This window comes from Enoplosus armatus, chromosome 21 (assembly GCF_043641665.1).
Source record: "Enoplosus armatus isolate fEnoArm2 chromosome 21, fEnoArm2.hap1, whole genome shotgun sequence".
Taxonomy (NCBI): Eukaryota; Metazoa; Chordata; class Actinopteri; order Centrarchiformes; family Enoplosidae; genus Enoplosus; species Enoplosus armatus.
The window spans coordinates 12,830,122-12,852,176 of NC_092200.1; the positions used below are offsets into that span (position 1 = coordinate 12,830,122).

General features: G+C 42.0%; 2 protein-coding genes across 2 annotated transcripts; one reads left to right on the top strand and one right to left on the bottom strand.

The window, feature by feature from the left end:
- The first annotated feature begins 3,657 nt into the window (after nucleotides 1-3,657).
- LOC139304277 (beta-1,4-galactosyltransferase 2-like) lies at nucleotides 3,658-7,702 on the top strand. The gene is made up of 2 exons (XM_070928193.1): nucleotides 3,658-4,338; nucleotides 5,187-7,702. Exons 1-2 carry the CDS (start codon nucleotides 3,916-3,918, stop codon nucleotides 5,853-5,855), a joined length of 1,092 nt encoding a protein of 363 aa, XP_070784294.1. The 5' UTR covers nucleotides 3,658-3,915; the 3' UTR covers nucleotides 5,856-7,702.
- A 5,278-nt stretch (nucleotides 7,703-12,980) lies between these two features.
- On the bottom strand, nucleotides 12,981-15,068 carry amer2 (APC membrane recruitment protein 2). The gene has a single exon (XM_070928489.1). It carries the CDS (start codon nucleotides 15,066-15,068, stop codon nucleotides 12,981-12,983), a length of 2,088 nt encoding a protein of 695 aa, XP_070784590.1.
- Between the last annotated feature and the right edge of the window lie 6,987 nt (nucleotides 15,069-22,055).

Consider the following 22,055-nt stretch of genomic DNA (forward strand, 5'->3'; position numbering starts at 1 on the left):
ATCACATAACTGAAGCAGCAATGAAAACAAAGAGGAATCCCCATGGTGAACATGATGAACCATGGTAAATGGTTTAAACAGGCAAATAGGGGGCGAAGGAACATCTCCATCAAAGTTGTGGGAAAATTTTAGGGAATGTGGCTTATTTCTTAACCCTTCGTCCCACAGCAGTGTCAGTAGCACTGCTTAAAGCCATGGCTTACATAAATATAATTAGCTGTTGGATAGAATCTGTAGTATGGGAATATATTGTAAGCAGCACTTAAACCTTAAATTGTAAAGGACACGATGTATACTGATAAGAACACATAGAAATGAGATGCGAGGGCAAACTACATTTGTCTTTATGGTGGTGAAGAAGAAAGTCATCAGCGTTTCTCCTTTGTTGTATAGAAGGGAACACAAACCAAACTGAAACTTAACGGTATTTGTATTTTTGGTTTTTTTTTTTTTTTTTTTATTGAATTGCAAGTGCTAGAGCAGAAAAAATACACAGTCTTAAAAAAACACAGTGGCAGTAAGCTCGCACAGATGACACCAGACTGCCTTTGTTTCACCACACAAGCAACCCTCACTAAATTGAACACTCTTTTAAGAAGCACTTTTTTGTGCAAAGTCTACCAAAGGCACTCATTTTAGTTTAAACAACTAGTGTTTTTCATGTCAACCAGGACACTTGCATTTAAAATGACAAGTTGGTTGAAAAAAATTCAGTGCGCATGTGCCGACCGTGCATGCAGCCTGTTACAGTCGCTCCTGTTTGTTTTCTTCTTTTTCTTACTTTTTCTCCTTTATTTCTTTATTTAACTCTTATTTTTATATTTTGTACATACCTTTAGTTCTAAATTATGCTACTTTTTACTCTTGAATGGGAGCACCGGTACTGTACAATTTCCCCCTGGGGATCAATAAAGTATTTTCTGATTCTGATCCTGATTCTGATTCTGAAATCCACACTTGAAAGCCACCTTGGTTCATGGAGTGCAGGGAGCCACATGACCTCCAGGGGTCACTAGCAGAGATTTCCAACAATTTAAAGGTCCCATATTAAAAAAAGTCCTTATTTTTTTGATCACAGTATTTATACAGCACCTAGACCTGCTTTCTAATCAAACAAGACATGGAAATCTCACTTTCTACAATATGGGACCTTGAAGGTTTTTGCTCCGTTATTATCAGTGATGTAGTTTAGTGTTTACAACACATTGTTTGCCCAATGGTCATGTCTAAAATGCCACAAATGCCACAAATGCCACTAAGTCACTGTTTTAACAACAACCTACTGCACATTTGGTTTAAATGAGGTCAAGCAATTAGTGTATTATGGGTACAGTAAGAATGTTGTGGCCTTCTGCATTCCTGGGTGGATCTTACAGTATCCAGTTTACCTGTGGTTTAGATGCACCTGTACTTGTCATGACAGAACAATGAACTTGAAGCTTGAGGCAATGAAACTGAAGCTTTTAAAGCAACAGGTTCCTCCTATCCTGACAAACAATTTCAATTAGGTGTATTCAAAACACACCCAGCACATGGGGAAGAAACACTAGCCATGTTTGTATTTTCACATTGTTGTTTTGTGGTAGCTGACTGAAATAGAGAACTCCACTATCTCTGCTGCAGAGTGCAGCACTGTGTGAAAAGCTACAGATTTCAGCTTTAAATCCAATTCAGACTAATTCAGTTATAAAGTTACTGGTTGATAGCCACTATAGTCAGAATGTCTTGGAGAGCAGAGACCATTACTGCTGTGGAAAACATCTTCCATCACTTGAAAATGTACTTACTTAAATCTTAACTTACTAGTAAGTATTGAAAGCATAATAAAGCCAGTCACTGAAACACTTAAATAGAGATGTCCAAGTGAAGCCTTGGGCCAGACCTATGTAGGATTCTCCTGATCAGCTACTGCTTGGTTTTGAATGAAATATATGAATCCCTTACTTTATGAAGGTTGTATTTATCTCTATCTCTATCATTAGCAATGTTATACTATAATTTTGATTTTATGCCTAAGCAAATTATTGTCACACAAATACATAAATACACTCATCCACAGAAGTTGATTTGCAGTTATGTATCTGACTATTCAAGTCATTGCATACTTTTTCAACCAGTCAGTTATTTAATAAACCAAGCAACCATTTCCTCTCACTCACATGTCCTTCCTTTCCTTCTGAGTAACCATGTTTTTAAAACCCTCATTCAACCAATTCCAAACAGCAGCATTTGTCCTTGACTCAACTTGTTTACGTATTTTTATGCTTTGGAATGAACGCCATCTCTGTTTATCAGTTATGGGTTTGTCACATGACTTTAATACTGGCTGCTTTGTTTTCAGATGGACGTTTGGGTACTGATGTCACATGAACGGCATGTATCTCCACACTGTATATGCTGTGTTTATTTTATTTAGACATTAAAGATGACTCCCTATTGTAACATTGACATTTGAGTGTAATGGGGAAAATGTTGGTGCTGGAATATTATTTTGTTGGTTTTATAAAATGTGTGGATGCACAAGAAGATTAAAAATGTGTTCTTAGAAGTTCACACATGATCAATATGATAACTGAACAGACATCATATCTCCTACTTCAGTGCTGTGAGCAACAGTTAGCTCATCTGTTCCTGTTTGGTCCTTTTATTCACAGTGAACCTGAAGTACTCCCTCCATGTCACACAGCACCCTTCAGCTGAATCTCAGGTGCTGGATGTGTGAAACCTGCAAATCTGCATGTGAAGACTGATATAGGACATTCCCGTTTTCTATGAACCACGTGTATAATGTTACCTCATGTGAGCATAAAACATCTCAATAACTTAGCTCACAATACAACACATACACAACCCACCGTTATACTACTGTTATAATACATAACTAAACATGAACAGCTGTTGCAAACAAAGTAAAGTTGGGTGTGACCAGTAACTAATACCATTTATCTGCTTTCACATAAGACCAGTTTCCTCATTTTTGATGGCACTCCCCTTACTGACCCTGCAATTGGTTCATCTGCACACAAATAGGAAGTCAACTGCTGTGTGGGATTTTTATCAAGTTTACTGCAGGCGGAAATAACCTCAATCTTGTTCCACTTAGCGAGGGACAACCCTGTCCTGCAAGCTGCAGTGTTTCAAAGGTTTAGCCCTCCTAGGACAGGCTATTTCTACAAGGATAGTGGTGACAGACAGAACCACGGGGACGTCGACAGGTTTCAATGGGCAGATGTGGACAAGTTTCAGTGCCTGGGACGTATCTCACATTCATGCTGAAGGATCTGGCTGAGGACATCTTTCAGGGTTGAGAGCATGTGCTAGGTTCTTTGAGGACTTCTTGGAGGACTGTGGATAACCTGTCGGTCTGTTTTGGTTTGATTTGAACACAGGACGCTCAGGAAATTCAGCAAGCACAATCACCAGTAGAGGGCACCATTTGACAACATACAGGAAGTATTATTATTCCTCTGATGTTTTATAGTAGTGATACTGCATTACTGCAAGACCACTTAGCCAATAACTAAGTAATTCTTCTCTTAGTACATTACTTTTGTGTTTTGTTTTTGTTTCAACAGCAGTCTACAAGTACTTGGAGATAATATACAAATTAAAGTAACTAATGTAATAATATTGTAGACATACTCAAACACACAGGGATCCACTTTCAATTGGTTGAAACTTTCAACTGTCACTAGATTCTGGGTAACTTAAGAGGAAATAAATGAAAAAAAAAAAAGCATGATTAATTATTAACTACAGATGAGAGGCCCAACCTGATCAGCTGACTTGAACAAGGAAGTTGCTCAGAGAAAATAGAAACCTGTCTGGTTACTCTTGTGTTTGGAAAACCTTTGACTTGCAAAGAGAAATGCAGGTAGCAGAGCAGTACGAGAGCTGTTGAGCATACAGAGCTCAATGTCAGGGCTGGCAAAAATGCTGAAAAATCTCTTTAACCTACTGGCAATTTTTGCTTTGTTCAGTCTGGCGTGTTTTGTTGTGCTCACATTCTACAGCAAAAGCAACACTTTAACTTTTTTCGCGAAGTCATATTATGTGGCAAATGAAAACGACACCCTTTCCTCTGTGATAAAAGAACGTGTCCACGAGCTGTGGGAAATGAAGACTGACGCCCCAAAAGCCAGCCAAGAGATGATACCGACACTAGTCCCAAAGAACAAGACTTTGGGACCCTGCCCTGACACCCCTCCAAGACTTGTGGGTCCCCTCCGCGTGGAGTTTAATTCCAAAAGGACTTTGGATGAGGTGAGAAAGGAGATCAGCTCTCCTCTTCAGCAGGGAGGACGGTACAGGCCACCAGACTGTATCTCCAAACAGAAGGTAAGTGAATCAATAGAGAGACAAATGGACAAATGAACAGAATAGTGAAAGCAGAGATAAAACAATAACAGGTTTGGAACAGTTTACCATGATTTTAGAATCTGAGTGAATAGTACATCAATAGTACTGTAGTATTTGTTTAATGTGTATAAACAATAATAACTTAACTTGCATTTAAGTTTCTAATGTAGCACAGGAGAAGTATATTGTTATCATCATTTTGCTAGTCTGGAAATACATTGTTAACTTTAGTGGGATTTAAAGCATAACGCATTTTTACATGATATTTATACTTTAATCTTATTTCATTTCATTTGTGTTTTGTCTTTTTTAAATTGAATCTAAATTGAAAAATCTGAATGACATCAAAAGTGAAAACTAATTTTTTAAGTACTATGTGAACTCACTCACAAAAAACTTTTGTGCTCAAAATATGACTACACCACATTCTGCTATTCACTGCTAACAGACTTACTGTCAGTATAAGGTTTTTTTTTTTCAATTTATAATTTTTAGTTTCAAAAACCTGTAAACATGTACACTACCTAGGCAAACCAATAATAGCATACTAGAAAATAGTATCGAAGGTTATGTAGTGCAAGACATATAACAATAATAAAAAGGAAAGATTATAGAAATAAAACAAGATAGAACTAAATGAATTATAAAATAAAGCAATAACAAATACATCAGAGGAGTTACAGAGGTGAGCTGCGGGATAACAAAGACAGGTCACTGGGAGTCCAATCTGGGAACTGATAGTATAAGGGTTATAACGAAAAAACACTAAAGCCTAAATGACTCTCTGCATTCATGTTAAAGCAAACTCACTTATCTCACTTGTTAAGGTGGCGATCATCATCCCATTCCGAAATCGCCATGAGCACCTGAATCACTGGCTGTATTACCTCCACCCTATATTGATGCGTCAGCAGTTGGACTACGGTGTGTATGTCATCAACCAGGATGGAGAGGGAGTGTTCAACCGGGCCAAACTGATGAATGCAGGCTATGTTGAGGCACTGAAGGAATATGATTATGAGTGCTTCGTCTTCTCCGACATAGATCTGGTTCCTATAGATGACCGTAACCTCTATAGATGTTTTAACAATCCCCGACACTTGGCTGTGGCTATGGACAAATTTAACTTCCGATTACCCTATAACACCTACTTTGGTGGGGTTTCCTCATTGTCCAAGGAGCAATACTTGAAGATTAACGGCTTCCCAAACACTTACTGGGGCTGGGGTGGCGAGGATGACGATATCTACAGGCGAATTTTCTTCCGTGGAATGTCCATTTCTCGACCTGACTCGGTGTTGGGAAAGTACAAAATGATCAAGCATGAGAGAGACTTGCACAATGAGCCTAACCCAAAGAATCCTGGCAAACTGACCAAAACCCAGTGGAACATGGATAAAGATGGAATTAATTCCCTCAATTACAAAGTCAAGGAGATTGTGAAGGATGTGCTGTACACTTTTATCAATGTGGATATTCAGGCTCCGCCAAGCTGAAGGAGCATGGAACCTATTGACTATTTATTCATTGGTGTTTCACTCTCAAGACTCAAACAAGGTGGAGGTGGCACTCTACTGATTCAGTCTTGGGTGTGTCAGGTGTGGGCTTATGTCTGCAAACCTGTGAGCATGTGTGTGTGCGTGATTCCAAGTGAACATAAAGTGAGGGTAAACTTTCTGAAAATGACGTGAAATGTCTAGTTTTCTAATGTGCACGATGCTGTTGTATTTTCTGTACAATGCAGTTACAACTTTTACTTTTTTTGTACTTGGCATTATTTTTACTGCAGGTGCTCACTGTGAATATGGAGAATAAGATTCGAGAAAGGTGTACATTGAAATGGGAAAACCTGAGAAGGTACTTTTAGTTGAAACTTTTGATGAAACTTTTCAATTGATTCATAAGGATATTTAACATTACAACTTTGTTACACAGTTCCTGAGACGTTTGACTGCTCTGGGTCAAGAATGAAAAAGGTGAATCTAATTTTGGTGGCACTGGTTGCGTTCTGCACAGTCCAAACTGATGGCATATATGGCAACTATGGTCCAGCACTGTGCTTCCTCATGAACATCAAAACTAAATTAAATTTATAGTAACCGCACTAAGTTTTATGTTTGCTTGTAAACTGGAATATCACTAACAACCATTATTTATCACACTATATACTATACTATATACTATATTCAGCAGATCTAGTTGTTAGTTGGTGTAGAACTGTGTTTCACCACCCCTCTAACAATGGAAAATATTCCTGGGTGTCAGTTACAGTTTTAATGTTTACTGGGGTGTATCAAGTTCTGCGTAAGACTTCTTGTTTCTTTTCTGGAAACAGGTACAGTTGGAGGCTTCAGGGGTCAGAGAAATATGAGCTGACTGGCCAGTCATGCAGTATTCTATAGCCCTCTAACCTGAACACACACACTGACAAACACAACCATACATATGTGGTGTATCCTCCAGCCTGCCCTACCTCCTAATTAAATTTTCAGCGTTGTTGCTCTAGTAAATGAGAGGCAACACAACACACTTTGAGGTGAGGGGGGTTAATGTTGAGCTCATGATGTTAAACTGTTTATTATCTGGTAATTACACTCAAGTGTTCAATAGGGGAATTAATTTAGGAAGTTACAGATACATACCAGTTGTGTGTCTCACAAAAGTTTCAGCGCAAATTCAGTTAAGTGAAAATGTTAATTCAAGATTGAGTACTATATTCAAGCCATTGTGCTGTGTATCAGTCAATTTCAGTCATCTCGTGATTCATAATTTAATCCATATTCTATTTTGCTGCTCACAAGCTCTCATTCAGTTTGGAACTTAATTAGATATCTTGTTTCCTGTTGTTTTATCATTTCAAAGTCAGAACATGCGCGTGTTGGTCCTTTATACTTTAACCAGATTTGCATGTTTGACTTTCTGCGGGGCTAAAAGCTTCACTCAGCACCACACTGTGCCGCGTGCTGTTGTCTTCACGGTGTACCAAACTGATCGGCTCATTCACTGAGTCAAAAGCCTGTCTGTTGATGAATTATTGACAAGCAGGAGGATTGCGCAACATCACCCTGAGAGGAGCTGGGGCATCCTACAGGAGACAGCGAGAGAACTGAGGGAGGATAGAGGACGAAGCAAAAACAACAGCAACACAGAGAGGGGAATACACAGAGAGGAAAAATGGTGGTGGTGGCGGGGGCTTTGCATGAGGTTGCAGAGGTGAAAAACAGTGCTACAGAGTGAAACCTTTACATGAGGAATTGATGTGTTTAGAGGATGTGTGCTAAAGGTCAGTCTCCTTTTCTTGATGCTCCTGTTGATGGTTTATTAAAGGATGTTTACACTCTGACATTAAGGGTGAGGCTTTGAGTGTGTTTGCATAAGCAAAAACAACTGAATTTGTGTCTGAGACCAGAGTATATTTGCATGTGCATTTCAACATGTAGGTTAGTGAGTGTGTTTTTATTTGTATAAATGTATTACTGCACCAGTTCAACTCTAGTCACGTCTCTCACACACTGTGTCACCACCACCAAACACTCTCCCATCCTCCTTCCTGCCCAGCCCCCTCTTTTCATTGGTTGACCTAGTGGAGTTACTATGGCAACGAGTGTAGAGAGGCTGCCATGCAGAATGTGGGGTACAGCTTTTGAATGGTGCTTAGGGCTCCATCACACATGCACTCATGTGTGTTTATCAGGGCAGGGAAACCCTACCTACTATCAAGATATCATATTTTAGAAACATCAGTGTGACCTTTGCTCTGCTCTTTCCATGCAAACATTTTTCTCCACCAGCATCTGTAATGTAGAGGGTCGTTCTGTGGAGGGCTTCTTGTAGTTAATATTCTGTTTTATCTTCTATAAGATAAATGGCTATCTACTATACTACGGTGTATATGAACACCTTATCATTTTATCATATCTCTTAAGTCAAAGTTTCATAGGAGCTGTAGTTGAATACTAACACAATATAGCTTTGTTAAAATGACATCAGTTTTTCTAACTCAAACAGCAGTAGATGCCGATTTAGCTTGGAATATGGAAAAAAGATTCTTAGTATCATGTTTTAGCTCTTTAGAAAGACTGCTGAAACTAACTACTTACAACACACTAATAATTGATGATACACATTAATTGCATGTACATTCATACGTCAGCACATATGCTACCCTAAAGCAAGACTATGTAACTTTTGAAAGCAGAAACAGCACATTCACAGTCTTAAAACTCACCCTTGTTCAATTTATTACACTCATGGGTTTTGCCACTTCACTTGGTCTGGTAGAGTAGTGGCTAATGCTATCAAACATTAGGGAGATATTGCTGTGACTGACATTACTGAGTCAGTTTGCTGATCCAGTGACTCTTCTTGTGTTACAATTACACTACATTTTAGTATACCATTATCCCATTACTGCTACATGTGGCGTCCTGTTCATCAAAAGTTACATAGTCTAGCTTAAAGCTTCATTTAAGGGCACTGAAGCTCTGAAGCCAGACAAACCCTTACTCACACTCACAATAAATCTCCCACTTTTTCTTCACGCATTTCTTCCTCACTCCCTCCCTTGTTCTCTTCTCTTCAGTGGTTTGTATTAGAACGTCTTGTTCGGCCCGAACTAAATCCTCCCTGTTGAGCATTTATACCAGATTTATGCACCAAAACAAACATGTGCACACAGGCACAAACATGGCTCACAATCAGGATAAGTGTCCACGTCCAGCAGCCAAGCAGCAGCAGATTAATGATGAGATCAGCCGGCATATACACACACATGCACCAGCACGCACCATTCTCACTGTCAGCATCACTAGCTTTGAACTGGTGGGCTGGTACAAGTGAGTGTTATGGTCTTACGTAAGGCTTTTACATAAACCTCAGCGTGCAGAAACGAGTGAGAGAGCTGGATAGAAGTGTGTGTGTGTGTGTGTGGGGGGGGGGGGGGGGGGTTGCTGCACCATTACAAAGGGGATTCGCACTGCACCAAATCCTACTCCCACTACACATGCATGCGCACCCACACCACAACAACATATGAGCTTTCTACAGCAACATGTGTCTTCCTCGAAACAATGAGACCCTCCCTTTCATCCATATTCAGGACACACAGACACACACAGCTTCCATATCCACACGCATCAGCTGTGCATCAGCTGCCTGTCTTTGTCGTCATATTGGCTGTCTGTCCCGGTCTCTACGCATCTTTTCCCACGAGAGACCAACAGCAGACAATGACACATCCATCAGGCTTTCATCTCAGCAATCAATAAACTGTATTGATAACCTATTGCTCCCAAGCCACGCAGACCTCTCTCCAAGTGCTACACCATCAACAAAAATGGCATCAACAAAAGCATCTCTGTTTCTCACCCTCTCTCCCACCCAACCTACTCCTCGGGGATTCAAGCCACCAAGATGTGGGGGTGGAAAGATGGAGGAGGGAGAGTGGAGGAGATAAAGGCTCTATCTATCTTGTGTTGCTCTAATTATATACAAAGCCTCTGACATTAAGTGTGTTGATTCTTATATAAATGTGGTTACAAAGAGTCAGGAGCTCACCTATCAGCGCAAACAGTTTTATTCATTAAATAAGAAAAGTGGAAAGATTTCACACTGGGAACAGACAGACGGTAACAAAAAAGAAGGAAAACATAATGTGCTTTTCATTGCAAGGAATGACCATTTGTAATCAGAAAGAAAAGAGAGTAAAGTATCAGTCTGGAAAGAAATACAAGGAACTGAGCCAAAGTGGCAATATGGCAGCCTCTGTGGGTGATGTCATCACTGTGTGTATGCCAGTGCAACAAATAAAGGTACCCAAAGGTTCAGCTTACTAATACTTGGAAGAAGCGGAGAAACAACTTCTATTTACACACTAAACTGCGACAGGTGGGACATCAGCCAAGGAGGACGCCATATTTAAACAAAATCTGTTAAACACATTATCATGATAACGATCACTTCTTGTCCAGTTCATACTTCCCCACTCTCTCTCAATCTTAACATTAATATAATTTGATTGGTGATAGTGTGGCTTCCCATTCATAGAGTAAAATCATAGTTTTTGGAGGCTGTTTTGGTCAACAATCCATAAGCATCACCACTGCTGTTTGAAGAAAATATTCTTTTTTTTTTTACCCAGAATACTTTGAATGATTAGATTGTTGACCATCTCAATCACCCCAAAAGTTACCTCGTGTCACCATCCATCGAATCACCCTTTTGTAAATCAGCACTACATGAAGGGAGAAAGGAAGTGATTGCATAATAAATCAAAAGAGAAACGAGCACAGTGTAGGCAGATTAAAACATGAATGGACATAATCATTCTCTGCTCTCCAAGTGATCTTTAGTCTGCCCTTTTATCATTGGGTGAGAAACACACTCACTGCAGACCTGGGCTCAGGTTACCCCATGGCCTGTCCTACGCTACACCATCAGGTGGCTGAAAAGGTATCTGAAACTGGAGCAGCGTTGTGGATCAATCATCACATTCTAAATGAGAAGGAAAGCTATCACGAACTAGAATGACCCTCAAGTGTCATTGGTACCCTTGTGGTGAGGATTAGAGAAAACTTGCATCATCTCAAATCGATCTTGTCCTATGAAAACCCCTCTCTTTAACTGAAGGGTAGGGAACACTCTGCTCCCTGTAACTTGTCTCACTGAATCACTGACAAAGGCCTTTTAGGGCTGCAATACACCCCCTCATTCTTAAAACAAGTGGTGCTTTGCGAGGCTGCAACACTGTGCAGCAGTCTGTCTTCATTTTTCAGAGCATGGGGGACTTAGAAAACAGTAAACTCCACTATTTGTCTTTGCCCCCACAAAAGAGGGACAAAGAGGAAAACAGACCAACACAGGAAAATATATGCTGACCAGTGACCTACAATGATGTCAAGCTACATTCAGATTCGCACACAGCTGCAGTGGCTCCTAGAATGAAGTTGTACCATGTTTATTAGTACAACAGCCAGGAGAAGAAGGGTGAAGGACTCTAAACTGGTTTAGCATTAGTCCCAAAATGTTACTTTGTATTTTAAGCTGAGATCCAGCTAATCACATGACTCTTTCTCTGAAACACTGTCAGAATTTCCTTGTCTTTTTTTAGGTGGGGGTCACAGCCTATTTAGAAAACACTTGCAGGCTTGACAGCAAGGATGCCTCCCTGCCATCCACTTACATCAACCTGTACAGTATGTACAGTATGTAGAGAAGAACAGAAAGAAGAGCATTAAGAACCTGGTGCGATCACAGTTTAAGATCCGTGCAGTATGACTTAGGAAGAAGAAGCCTATAAAAACAGTATGAAATCCAGTGAAGAAGAAAGTACTAACTTGAAAAAATTGGTTGTTTATGCATGTGTCCTTAGAGAAGACAGTCATCCAGTGTAGCTACAAAGACAGTGCCAAAGGCTGAACAGTGTGTGTAACTAAGATCATTCAGTATTAGATGTTGTTCCCTGACCTTTGTGCCTTGTATGTGTGGCACTGCATGCGGAGAGGGAGAGAAAATGTTTGCAAGTATGATTTTGTATGCGTATGTGTTTTTCTGTGTATTGAAGCGTCAGTGCAAGGGATCCCTCCAGGTCGAGTATTGCGATAGTTTTGCAGGTTTCCATTGGTAATTCAACATTTGTAAATCCCAGAGATTGAAATCCTATGGATGTTATTTCGGGTGATGTGGTGGGGTGCAAGTGAGATCCAAGTGCAACAGGCTGAAGTCAAACTTAGTCCATCCATAAAAAAAACAAACAGTCAAAACAGAGGAGGACCTCCAAAAAAACACAAGATACTGTGTGGCCTCTGCGAAGCAGCTTTGCCACATTTGTAGCTGCAAAGTTGGTAAGTAATAAAACCGGTTCAGATCTCAGTGTTCATTTGTACATTTGCAAATATAGTTGAATAATCAGTGTGCGGTCAGAAGAAGACCATCTTCAAAAAGCAATAAACGCATACCAAACAAAAAATGGTGGGTTATTCCAGACTGTCCATACTTTTGAGTCTGTTCAAGACTATTAGAGGCTTTGAAATGAAGGTTGTTTTTTTTACTTTGGCTCTAAAATCAAAGGATTAGGAGGTAATTTGTTACAGATTAGACAAGATGACAGATGAAATTCAGCAAAAAACTTTGATTAGATTAGGTCCTTGTGAACAAATCATGTTATGCCATGTGGAATTCCATAAGAAAAAAGTTCTGATAAAAAGGTGCTCTGCTTCTTTTTTTTTTTTTTTTTTTGCTGTGTGTAGTCAAACTCTCAGCAGGTCGGTAGCGTTTCCAGGAAGTTACAAGGCAAATGAATGTGTCTATTGCAAGTCCATGGATTGTCAAGAGTCAACCTCCAAAGTTCCAGTGAGGGCTGTGAAGTGTTAACCCAGCCTTTTGGAGTCTCCTCGTGACTTTCTCAAGTGAACAAAACCACTTATTCTATTCTAGACTGTCGTAAGCCAAAACACTTAAGGAATGAGAGCTTTTAAGATTTGAGAGGAATTTATAGGCTGTTAACTCTACAGCTCAACATTTTTCTTGGTCTGGGAAAACTTTTGGCTCTGCATAAACAGCACTGAAGTGATGTACGCTCAAGTCCATACATTAGTAGGAGAGAACCACCCATCTGACAGGAATTATTTCTTGTGGGCAGTTCCTCTGGTTGTGCTGCCAGGTTTGTTTCCAGAACGACGGACGGGAACCTTGGATACAGGGATCCTGGTGCGAGCTGGGGGAGGCGCTTGGGTCTTTGGCGGAGGGGATTCAGCCTCTAGAACAGAGGAGAGGGCTGACTGGCTTACAGAGTGGGGAGGTGGGGTTGGCCTGGTGCTTACTGGGATCTTGGATTCCCGAGGGAGGCTGGTGCTGCCTTTCATTGATCGGAAGGAGGAACAAGAGGAGGAGGAAGGAGGAGATGTTTGGGAGGTGGGGCTCAGTTTGTATTCAGTGGATGGAGAGGGAGTACTGTTTAGATCTTCATCTCCCTCTTGCTCTTCATCCTCTGCTTCCTCTTCAGGGTCATTGTAGAGGTCGTACAGGTGATCTCCAGAGCAACTGTCGCGTGATAGGGCCATCTTTTGGTTGCGCTGCAGCCCACTCTCATCAGGTGTTGCTGTGGGTGTTGCTGAGGGTGTGTCCCAGTAGCCCTCATCACTAAGTGGCTCTTTTTCACCTGGTGATGTGGGATGACGGCCATGTGTGAGAGGGAGCGGGGGTTTAGCTGCCCGGCTTCCTGCTCCACCACCTACTGGAATCTTACTGAGCCCCAGTGCCTTCACCTGGGGTACCTTTCGGTCTGCACTTCTGGAGGCTGAGGGCAGGTGGCTGCTGGCAAGACTGGAGGTGGCACGAGGGGGATACGTGGAAGTGGGGGTAGTAGAGGGAGGTTGGTGTGATCGGGGCAAAGCAGGCGAGTTGTCCCTTGTGGAGGGCAGCATGTGCCAGAGCCCCTGCATGTCTGCATCGTCCACTCCATCTGGACTCGCCATTTCTTCCCCTCCTCCCATGTAGGCCACTACACCACTACCGGCTGGGTGCTGCTGTGGTGGAGGCGGTGCCCGGGCCCGGGCTGGGAGGGAGATAGGCACTGAGCTTGGGGAAACAGAGAACATAGGCTGGGACAGCTGGGAAGGTAGAGGGGTTTTGGATGGGGAGCCATGAGATGTGGCACTGGTGATTCCAACAGCTCTCCCAACACTGGCTCCCACACTCCCCCCTCCTCCCCCACTGCTGCTGCTGCTGGTGCCACTGCCCCCATTACCTGCTGGCCCCTCCTCATCTGCGTCTGCAATAATGTCACCACAACCTGTCAGTGAATCAAAGCTCTTGAGGGATGTGACGTCAGTGAAGAGGAGAGAGCAGAGGCGGTCCACCGAAGGCTCTGAGGGTGGGTCACCCGTGCTGCAGCGATCCAAAGGGGGTGTAGCAAGGGGGGGGGTGAGGCTGGAAATTGAGGCTTTGGCTTTTTGGATGGGAGGGCGAAGTGGCGACTCAGTGGGTGTGTAAGGAAAGGGGGAGTCTGGCTCACCAGATGGCCCTGGCATGGCAACACAGTGTGGGGGTGTCATGGTAACACTAGTAGTGGGAGTCTCTAGGTTAGGTTCTGTCTCTGTATTCCCACCATCCTCTTGGTGATGATGTGGAGGCGGTTCAAGGGTGAGTGTGATATCTTTTACCTTTTCAGAGTCAGCAATATCCCCATCCTTCTTCTTCTTGCCTTCCACCTCTTCGCCCTCTCCCTCGTTAGTTTTTTCCTTGCGTCTCCATCGCATGCTGCTAAAAAAGCCCTTTAGGCCCCTCCCTCTTTTGACAAGCCCCGCCCCTCCATTTTCACTCGACCTAAAACTCCCCCGTCGAAGTAGAGAGAAGAAACTCAGCGATTTGCTTAGAGACCTCACCGGCCCCGCCTCCAGGCTAACAAGCCCCTCCCCTCTCTGTCCATCAGTGTCGTTGTTAGAGCCCGTTAGTCCATCGTGGGTTTTGCTCCTAACTAGCTCCACCGATGCCGCTGAGCCATTTCCATTCAAAGAATTCCCATGGTCAGAATTCCCATTGTTCCCACTGTTTGTAGCCCCTTTGTTCCTGAAGGAGAAGAAGCTGGCCATTCCAGAGCCGGTGCGCCGCTTCCCGAAGAGTTTGAAGGCAGCTTTGTTGATCTTCCCAGTGGGCTGAGGGTCACAATGAGGGGCCACAGGAGGCTCCAAGCACTCCGGCTGCACCTCCATTATGTAGCACTCTATCGTCTCCCTCAAGCTCTCTCGCTGCCTTTCTGTCCTCTCTCTCTCTGGCCACACATACACTCCCCTCTCTCTCTCCACCCTGCTGTCTGGTGCTCTTTCACTCCCACTCTGACTTGCTCTAATGCCTGCCTGCTGGTTTTCTCTCGCTCGCTCTCTCTCTCTCTCTCTCTCTCTCTCTCTCTCTCTCTCTCTCTCTCTCTCTCTCTCACAGGCACACACACACATGCTGGGAGCTGCTCCTTTCTGTATCCATGGCAACTGGGTGGGCTAAGCAGCTTTCGTCAACGTTGGCGGGGCGCCAGTGTCTATCCTCCACTCCCTCCCCCATCCTCTTCCTCCTCTCTTCCTCTACCTTCCCTGTCACCAGTGCCCTGTTTGCTCTTCTCTTTTAACTGTTCATCTGTTTATAAGCCCTACATACACTGTTCCCATCCCTGTATGTGTGTCTGTACTGTGTTTTGTACTGTACATGTCTCGTGGCAGTTAAGTAGAGATACACGCCCACTGATGAATTATGACGGATTAGACATGAGTTTAATATGTTCAGTGGGTCATGAGACAGAGTGGAGTGACTAATTATAAAGACTGCGTGCATGCTTGTTTGGATTTGATGTTGTTTATACATGTCGGTGAAACGTGGGCAATGAAGGTGGGAGCAGACTACTAACAGCACAAGTTTTATATATGAATATTTTGAATAATTTTCTTGTAGATGTGTCTTACTGCATCATGCTGTCACGTCGAAGCTTGACATTACAAATGTATCAGTCAATCATCTGTGTGTGGCTGTGTGTGCGTGTGTGTGTGTGTGTGTGTATGTGTGTGTGTGAGCATGGAAAAGCTCAAAGTAAACATAAATAAGCGTGCCAGAAGCCTGACTTGGCTTGAGTCTTGAAGACTCAAATACAAGACCTGCTGATCAAGTATGAGTGGGCTTAAACCGGGATGTGGATTCAGGAAAGAATATTTCAGTGCTGTTGCACACACTCACACACACACACACACACACACACACACTCAGACATGCCTCCAATACAGTTTGGGCTAGACATATAGGCCATATGGCCTCAAAGCCTCGTCCATATGGACGCACACAGGACCAGGTGTCTGAGAGCTATGACAACACGTCTAACTGTCATCCTATCATCCTAAGCGTGTGTGTCTGTGTGTTTGTAACCACTCGCATAATCAACAGTACAATCTGTCTTGTTAGATTAGCTATACTGTTGGTGCCTACCTTGGCAACCAGCAAAGTTTCTGTAGGCATTTAGAACAATTAACTGTTCACTAACTGGAGGAAAAAGCAGTGTATAGCCTTAACTTGTTGTCTTGTTGTTATTGTCCTTTTCTTATTCTCTTAAACATACATAAGACGTAATATACATATATATAATGGTTCAAGTCTTAAAATATGTTGATGAAACAAATGATGCAAAGATAAATTCTGCTTCCAATGAGGTGTGATAGCATGCAGTGAAAAATGAAAAGAGATTTTAAATGGGTGCTCCCCATCTCTTCTGTTGAGACACTGTTTTAAAAATATCTCTCCCAAAATATATGTCATCATCGCCTGCAGTGGATTCACCCAGAGTTCCCCGTTTTTCATGCTGCGCGTGATCCACTGTGGGTGCTCTTTTTACTGCCTATTCTATCCTCCCAACCCCCCATGAATCTCCCTGATACCCCGACCCACTTACAAACCTCCTCTCCCCTCCTGCCTCCCCTCCCCTGCTCCTTTTCTCTCTTCTCCTCCTCCTCCTCCTCCTCCTCAGTTGCTGTGGGCACAGGCTATCCTCTTCCAGCCCACTGCTATCAAACAATGTCTGCATTCATCCGCCCAAGGCAACACACACACCCACAGATCCACAGACATGCTCACACCCACACAAACACATTTTGAGGGCTTCCCCAGAGTGAAGCATTGAAGCATATCTTCCTTATGCTCTCCCCCAATAGGAAAGATAATCTGTCCGCTCAGCCCACAAGTCAGTCACCCAGCCTGCTTGCCAGTCAGTCAGTCAGTCGCCCGGTGTGCAGGTTTTCAGGTACATCAGATACTCGAGCAGAATGCCCCACAGCCAGGCTAGCAGGTCAGCTGGCTATTGGTGGACTTGAAGCGGACTCTGAGGAGCAGATGGCTGGCATTGAGTGGGCTCAGTTATCACATGATGAGACAAAGGATTTTGCTGAGTTCTTAGGATGTAAATGCACATTGTTATGCTGCTTAAATCATTTCGACATCAGTAAAGCTACTATGCAATATGTGTATATTCTGTGATCAAGACCAGTATCATAAATCTGGCAGCCCGTACCAGCCTTCATGATTTATTTAACAGTGCTGATCCAGGTTAGATTTGGTGGGAAAGCAACAGGGTTTACAGGATAATACCTATTTACTACAAAAATGTATAAACACAGCATGCTTTGACATTGATTTTATATTTTAAGGTAAGTATAATGGCTAAACTACCACAAAATGATGATGTAGCATTGTGATCCACAAGCTCTTTATGGATATTTCTGGGTGTAAAATGCAACATGTGCTTTCTTCACAACCTAATTTCGTTCTCTATTTACTGTGAACAAGAAGATAGACACATGCTCACACACAATAGAAGAAGTACACACCCTATTATCTTTCTTTACCCCCCACCCCCCACCCCCCATCTGTCTAAATAGGGTTCCAATTTCAGCCCCCTGAGTGAAGCTCAGCACTAAGTGGGACAGTTGGAGGACATTTTCTTTCTCTTTCGATGCTATTCTAAAAGTGCCGGGGTGTGTGTGTGTGTATGGCATAGGGAAAGCATGAAAGGATGGATGTATGTGCCGTTTGATAACATTATTAGAGTGTACAACATTTTACATCAGCGATAGTCCTGATATGGTGATAGAGTGAACACTAGAACTTTATATGCCAATATTTTCATTTAGAATGAGAGTGTACAGCACATATCGGGCAAATCGAACTTTGCCAGAGATGCGAATGATTTCTAGATAAAGGGAATGCATTTGTTTAGTTTCCCTGCTGCTAGGTGTGGCCATACAGTAGCTACTCATCCTGTAAAGTTTACCCTAGTATACTGACTCCACATCATGATGTAATTATCTTGATTTACTAAAGCTTGTGTCCTTATCATCCAACTTTAATTATCTGACTATCATGAGATTGCCACTGGTGCCAATGGTAAATACAGTGGTGTCTCAACAGTTGTGATCTCTTTTCACACATTGGTACCAACCTTGCCAATAACAGCAAAACCATGACATCATTATTTTGAGATAAATAGTCCAAGTGCAATCTCGATGTATCAAGATAAAAACTGCCACTACAAACACATTCTGCCTCTCAAGGCTGCAGCTCCCAACCACCTTGTTTACTTTGGAAATACAACTACCAGGTTACAGCATCACCAACATGTGCAGGATAAAAACACACTGAATGAAATTATGGTGTTTTACGTGCTCAAAACAAAACAATTGAGCATACCTCTAACTTTGTGATATTCCCTTGATTGTGCCAACCCCCCCCCCCCCCCCCCACAAAGACAAAGGTGTTTACATGACAAATTCGATAGCCTAGAACTTTGCCTCAATGGGCTAATCAACACTTAATCACACATCCTAATCAGTAATGTCAGAAAATGCTATGCTGCTATGAATTTACTAGCTGGGGTGTAGCCAGAAATGTTAGAAGTTTCAACCTTTAGACAGCAGTGCTGCAGCAATCGCCTCCAGTGCTGATTTACTCTTTAATCAGGTTTGATCAGGATCGGCATGTGTGCGTTTAAATGTATGACATTTGTCAGGGATGAGAACAAATAAATCACAAGGGATATCCATATTTTAGTGTGTGTGTCTCTGCCTGTATTTTGGTGTGTACTGAAGCATCAGTACAACAATGAACAGCACACATACAATAGATCTGTGAATGGTTAATAATGCAAAGAAGGCGCAGGTGTGGCTGCTTATCCATGGTTGGTCAGTGACTGTGCAAACAAACCCAACCTGTTCTGGTGTTGTTAAACAGGAACAGATCACAAACACACACACACACATTCTTCATCATCATGATCACTAGAGGTCCTGTTGGACAGGTTGTTTCGGGACAGAGGGTCTTCCAACTCCAGATTAAACTAAGCTATAGTGTGTGTGTGTGTGTGTGTGTGTGTGTGTGTGGGTGTGTGTGTGTGTGTGTGTGTGTGTGTGTGTGTGTGTAAAGTATTAAAATCTCCAGGATTACCTCCTGCGCTCTTTTGTTACTTTAGTAATCAACAGGGAGTGGTACTAACTGTTATTAAGCCGTCAAAGCACAGACTCGCCAAACACTTTTACATTCCAAAGGCTGTGAACAGTGTCTCTAATGTAATCTATGAGTACTTTTGTCCTATAGGTCAAAGAACCCCCACCCCATCAAATAGATTATTAGATAAATAAAACAAGGTAAAATAAATTATAGTAATAATCTGACTATATATTTTTTCATTCAATTACACATTTTCAGTGCCAAATTTTTCTGCCTTGACTCATCAAAGCATGAAAAGCACAGGCGTAATTGATAATATTAATGATGGCTCTGTTCCATTTAGGTGTACCAGTTCCAGAGCCCTGGTTTCATGTATACTGGCTCACTAGGGCATGTAAATGGAACAGAGCCATCGTTAATGTCATTCATTTCTGCCATGAAAACGGTCTATACTGGCTCCATGTGCATGCTACACACTAATTATAGAGCAATATGCCATGAATTACACAAGTGAGTAATCTGTTTGAGCAGTTGCCACTATAGAAGCAAGATGATCATTTTACAGTTTAGCCTGATGTCAGAGAAAATGAGTGAAAAGTAGGAGATATCATAAGGAGACAGAGAGAGAGAGACTCAAACCCATTTTACACCACAGACCCACACATACAACCTGTATATGCACCATCTACATATAGTGCGTGTGCATGTATACAGTATGCATTTTTCATGTGGGCTGTCCATGTGTGTGTATAAAGACGTTTTTTGCACGAGTGCTGGATGTGTTTACGTTGTACAGCAGCTCTAGTACAGCAGTCTCTCCTTGTCCTCAGGAGTGTTCTGCCAGCATGGCGTGCAGTACTCATCTGAATGATTCAGAGCCCTGGGAGAGCCTTCAGCCGCTTGTCTTGACTTCTCAATGTTTAATATGAGGTAACATGCACAAGTAGGCTACAGGAAGGCCTCTCTAACAGAGAGAGTAGTGACGTAGTGTTAGAGGTCCATTAACCTGACTTACAGTTCTGTCAACATTCCAAATGGAGAGCATGTGTCACTTAAAAGCAATAATCCTCTACAGCAGATAATTACAGTTTTTATCTGTAATCTGATGTTGCAACTTGAATTAATTAATTTATTCTGTAGCTATGAACACCTATTAAAGCAACTCTTTTACATGAACTCAACACTGTAAGCCAGTTTGTGACTGAAATAAGGCATAATAAAGCTTCTTTTGCACACTGCATTCATAAAAATAATGCATATAAATGACTGATCATGACATGTTTTTGCTTGCTAAAAACTCTGTTCTTCATATTTCTTCTACATGTGTGGGTACCAATAATTGGGCCCTTTTTTCTCTTAATGTAAAGAGTATTGAGCTTTGGACAAAGCTGACACAGGGGGTATACACGTCACACTGCACTGCCAGTCTGTCTTTATTGTAAGTTGTTGAAGCTGCTCATAGACACTGATTTGTCTGAGGCCAATGGCCACTTTGTCTGATTGCTGTGTGAATGTGTGTATGTGTGTGTAAGCACAAAACTCCATTTGTGAGGATGGCGAAGAGAGTGGTGTTTAAGGAGGAACTAGTTCATTGCCGGTGCAGCTAGCACAAATTGCATAAAGTATTTAGAAGCACGCAGGCTTGATAAAACACAGCAGAATGAAAAGTGTCTGGTGTTGTGAAATCATGCTTTGCTCCTTTTTGTGCCATGCAAAGCACTGTGTGAAGAAAATATATGTAGATGATCATGAACCTGCAGAGACACACATTCCCTCTGTATATGCTGACATCCTCCAGGTTGCACATCTTGTTTTTCTGATTGAAGAAGATGTTTGCTTGTAAATCCAATCCAATGAAGAACAAATCCTTTCTGAGCCCTGTTATGAAGCAAAGTTACAACCTCAGTCTGGAATTAACGCAGAATTATTATGGGCTCAACAAATAAAAGCTGAGCCAAAACAGTCTGCCTCAAAAATAACTCATGTTGGCAAAATTCACCTAAATTCACATGCCACATCCCCAGAGCTGTAAACCTAACCCAGTTCAAATAAGGGTGGATAAGAAAGATGTATTGACCTACAAGAAATTTAAATATTTTACTTTATTGCTTTAAATTCTTTTTTATTGTTCCCTGCAATATTATTTTGTGCAGATATAACTATTATGAAAAGTCTTTTAACATTAGCACCAACAATAACTTCTCTCCAGTAATGCCAAGCTGCAGACTGATGTAATTGCAGTGTTTCATTTTTGTTAAGCTTCAGAACTTAAAGGAGAAGGACTAAAGAGAAAAATCATGGATAGTTTATGGAAAATTTAGCAAAATTCGTTTTTAAAAAGGTCCAGCATTTGTCAGTGCTTCGACAAGCAGTGTTAAGCAGACTCATTAAACTTACGCCATGTCCCAGCGTATCCATGACAGTGACCCCTGATCAGGGTCAGCTGTCATAAACAATAAGTCACTGACATGGCAGATTGAGATGACCAATAGGATTTGGGATCAATGCGCATTAGTAAGTCAGATTATCTGATCAATGTGAGATGCAAAATAGGATTAAATGATCAATGAGGGTGACAGTTGACAGCTGAACCCCTTCAGGGTCTGAACATGACTGTCCATTTGTCCATTGTCACAGTAACGGTTAAATAAGTGAAATGACCAGAGACTACTTAAAAAAACAAATCAAAACTGTGTTTAGTCAGATACAGTTAGTAGTGCAGCCAATTT

What these genes read in the sequence shown, in the direction of transcription:
- amer2 (XM_070928489.1), bottom strand. Translation starts at nt 15,068, where the DNA reads ATGGAGGTGCAGCCGGAGTGCTTGGAGCCTCCTGTGGCCCCTCATTGT.
- LOC139304277 (XM_070928193.1), top strand. Translation starts at nt 3,916, where the DNA reads ATGTCAGGGCTGGCAAAAATGCTGAAAAATCTCTTTAACCTACTGGCA. An exon ending in ACTGTATCTCCAAACAGAAG is followed by an intron (nt 4,339 to 5,186) that starts GTAAGTGAATCA and finishes TCACTTGTTAAG; the next exon opens with GTGGCGATCATCATCCCATT.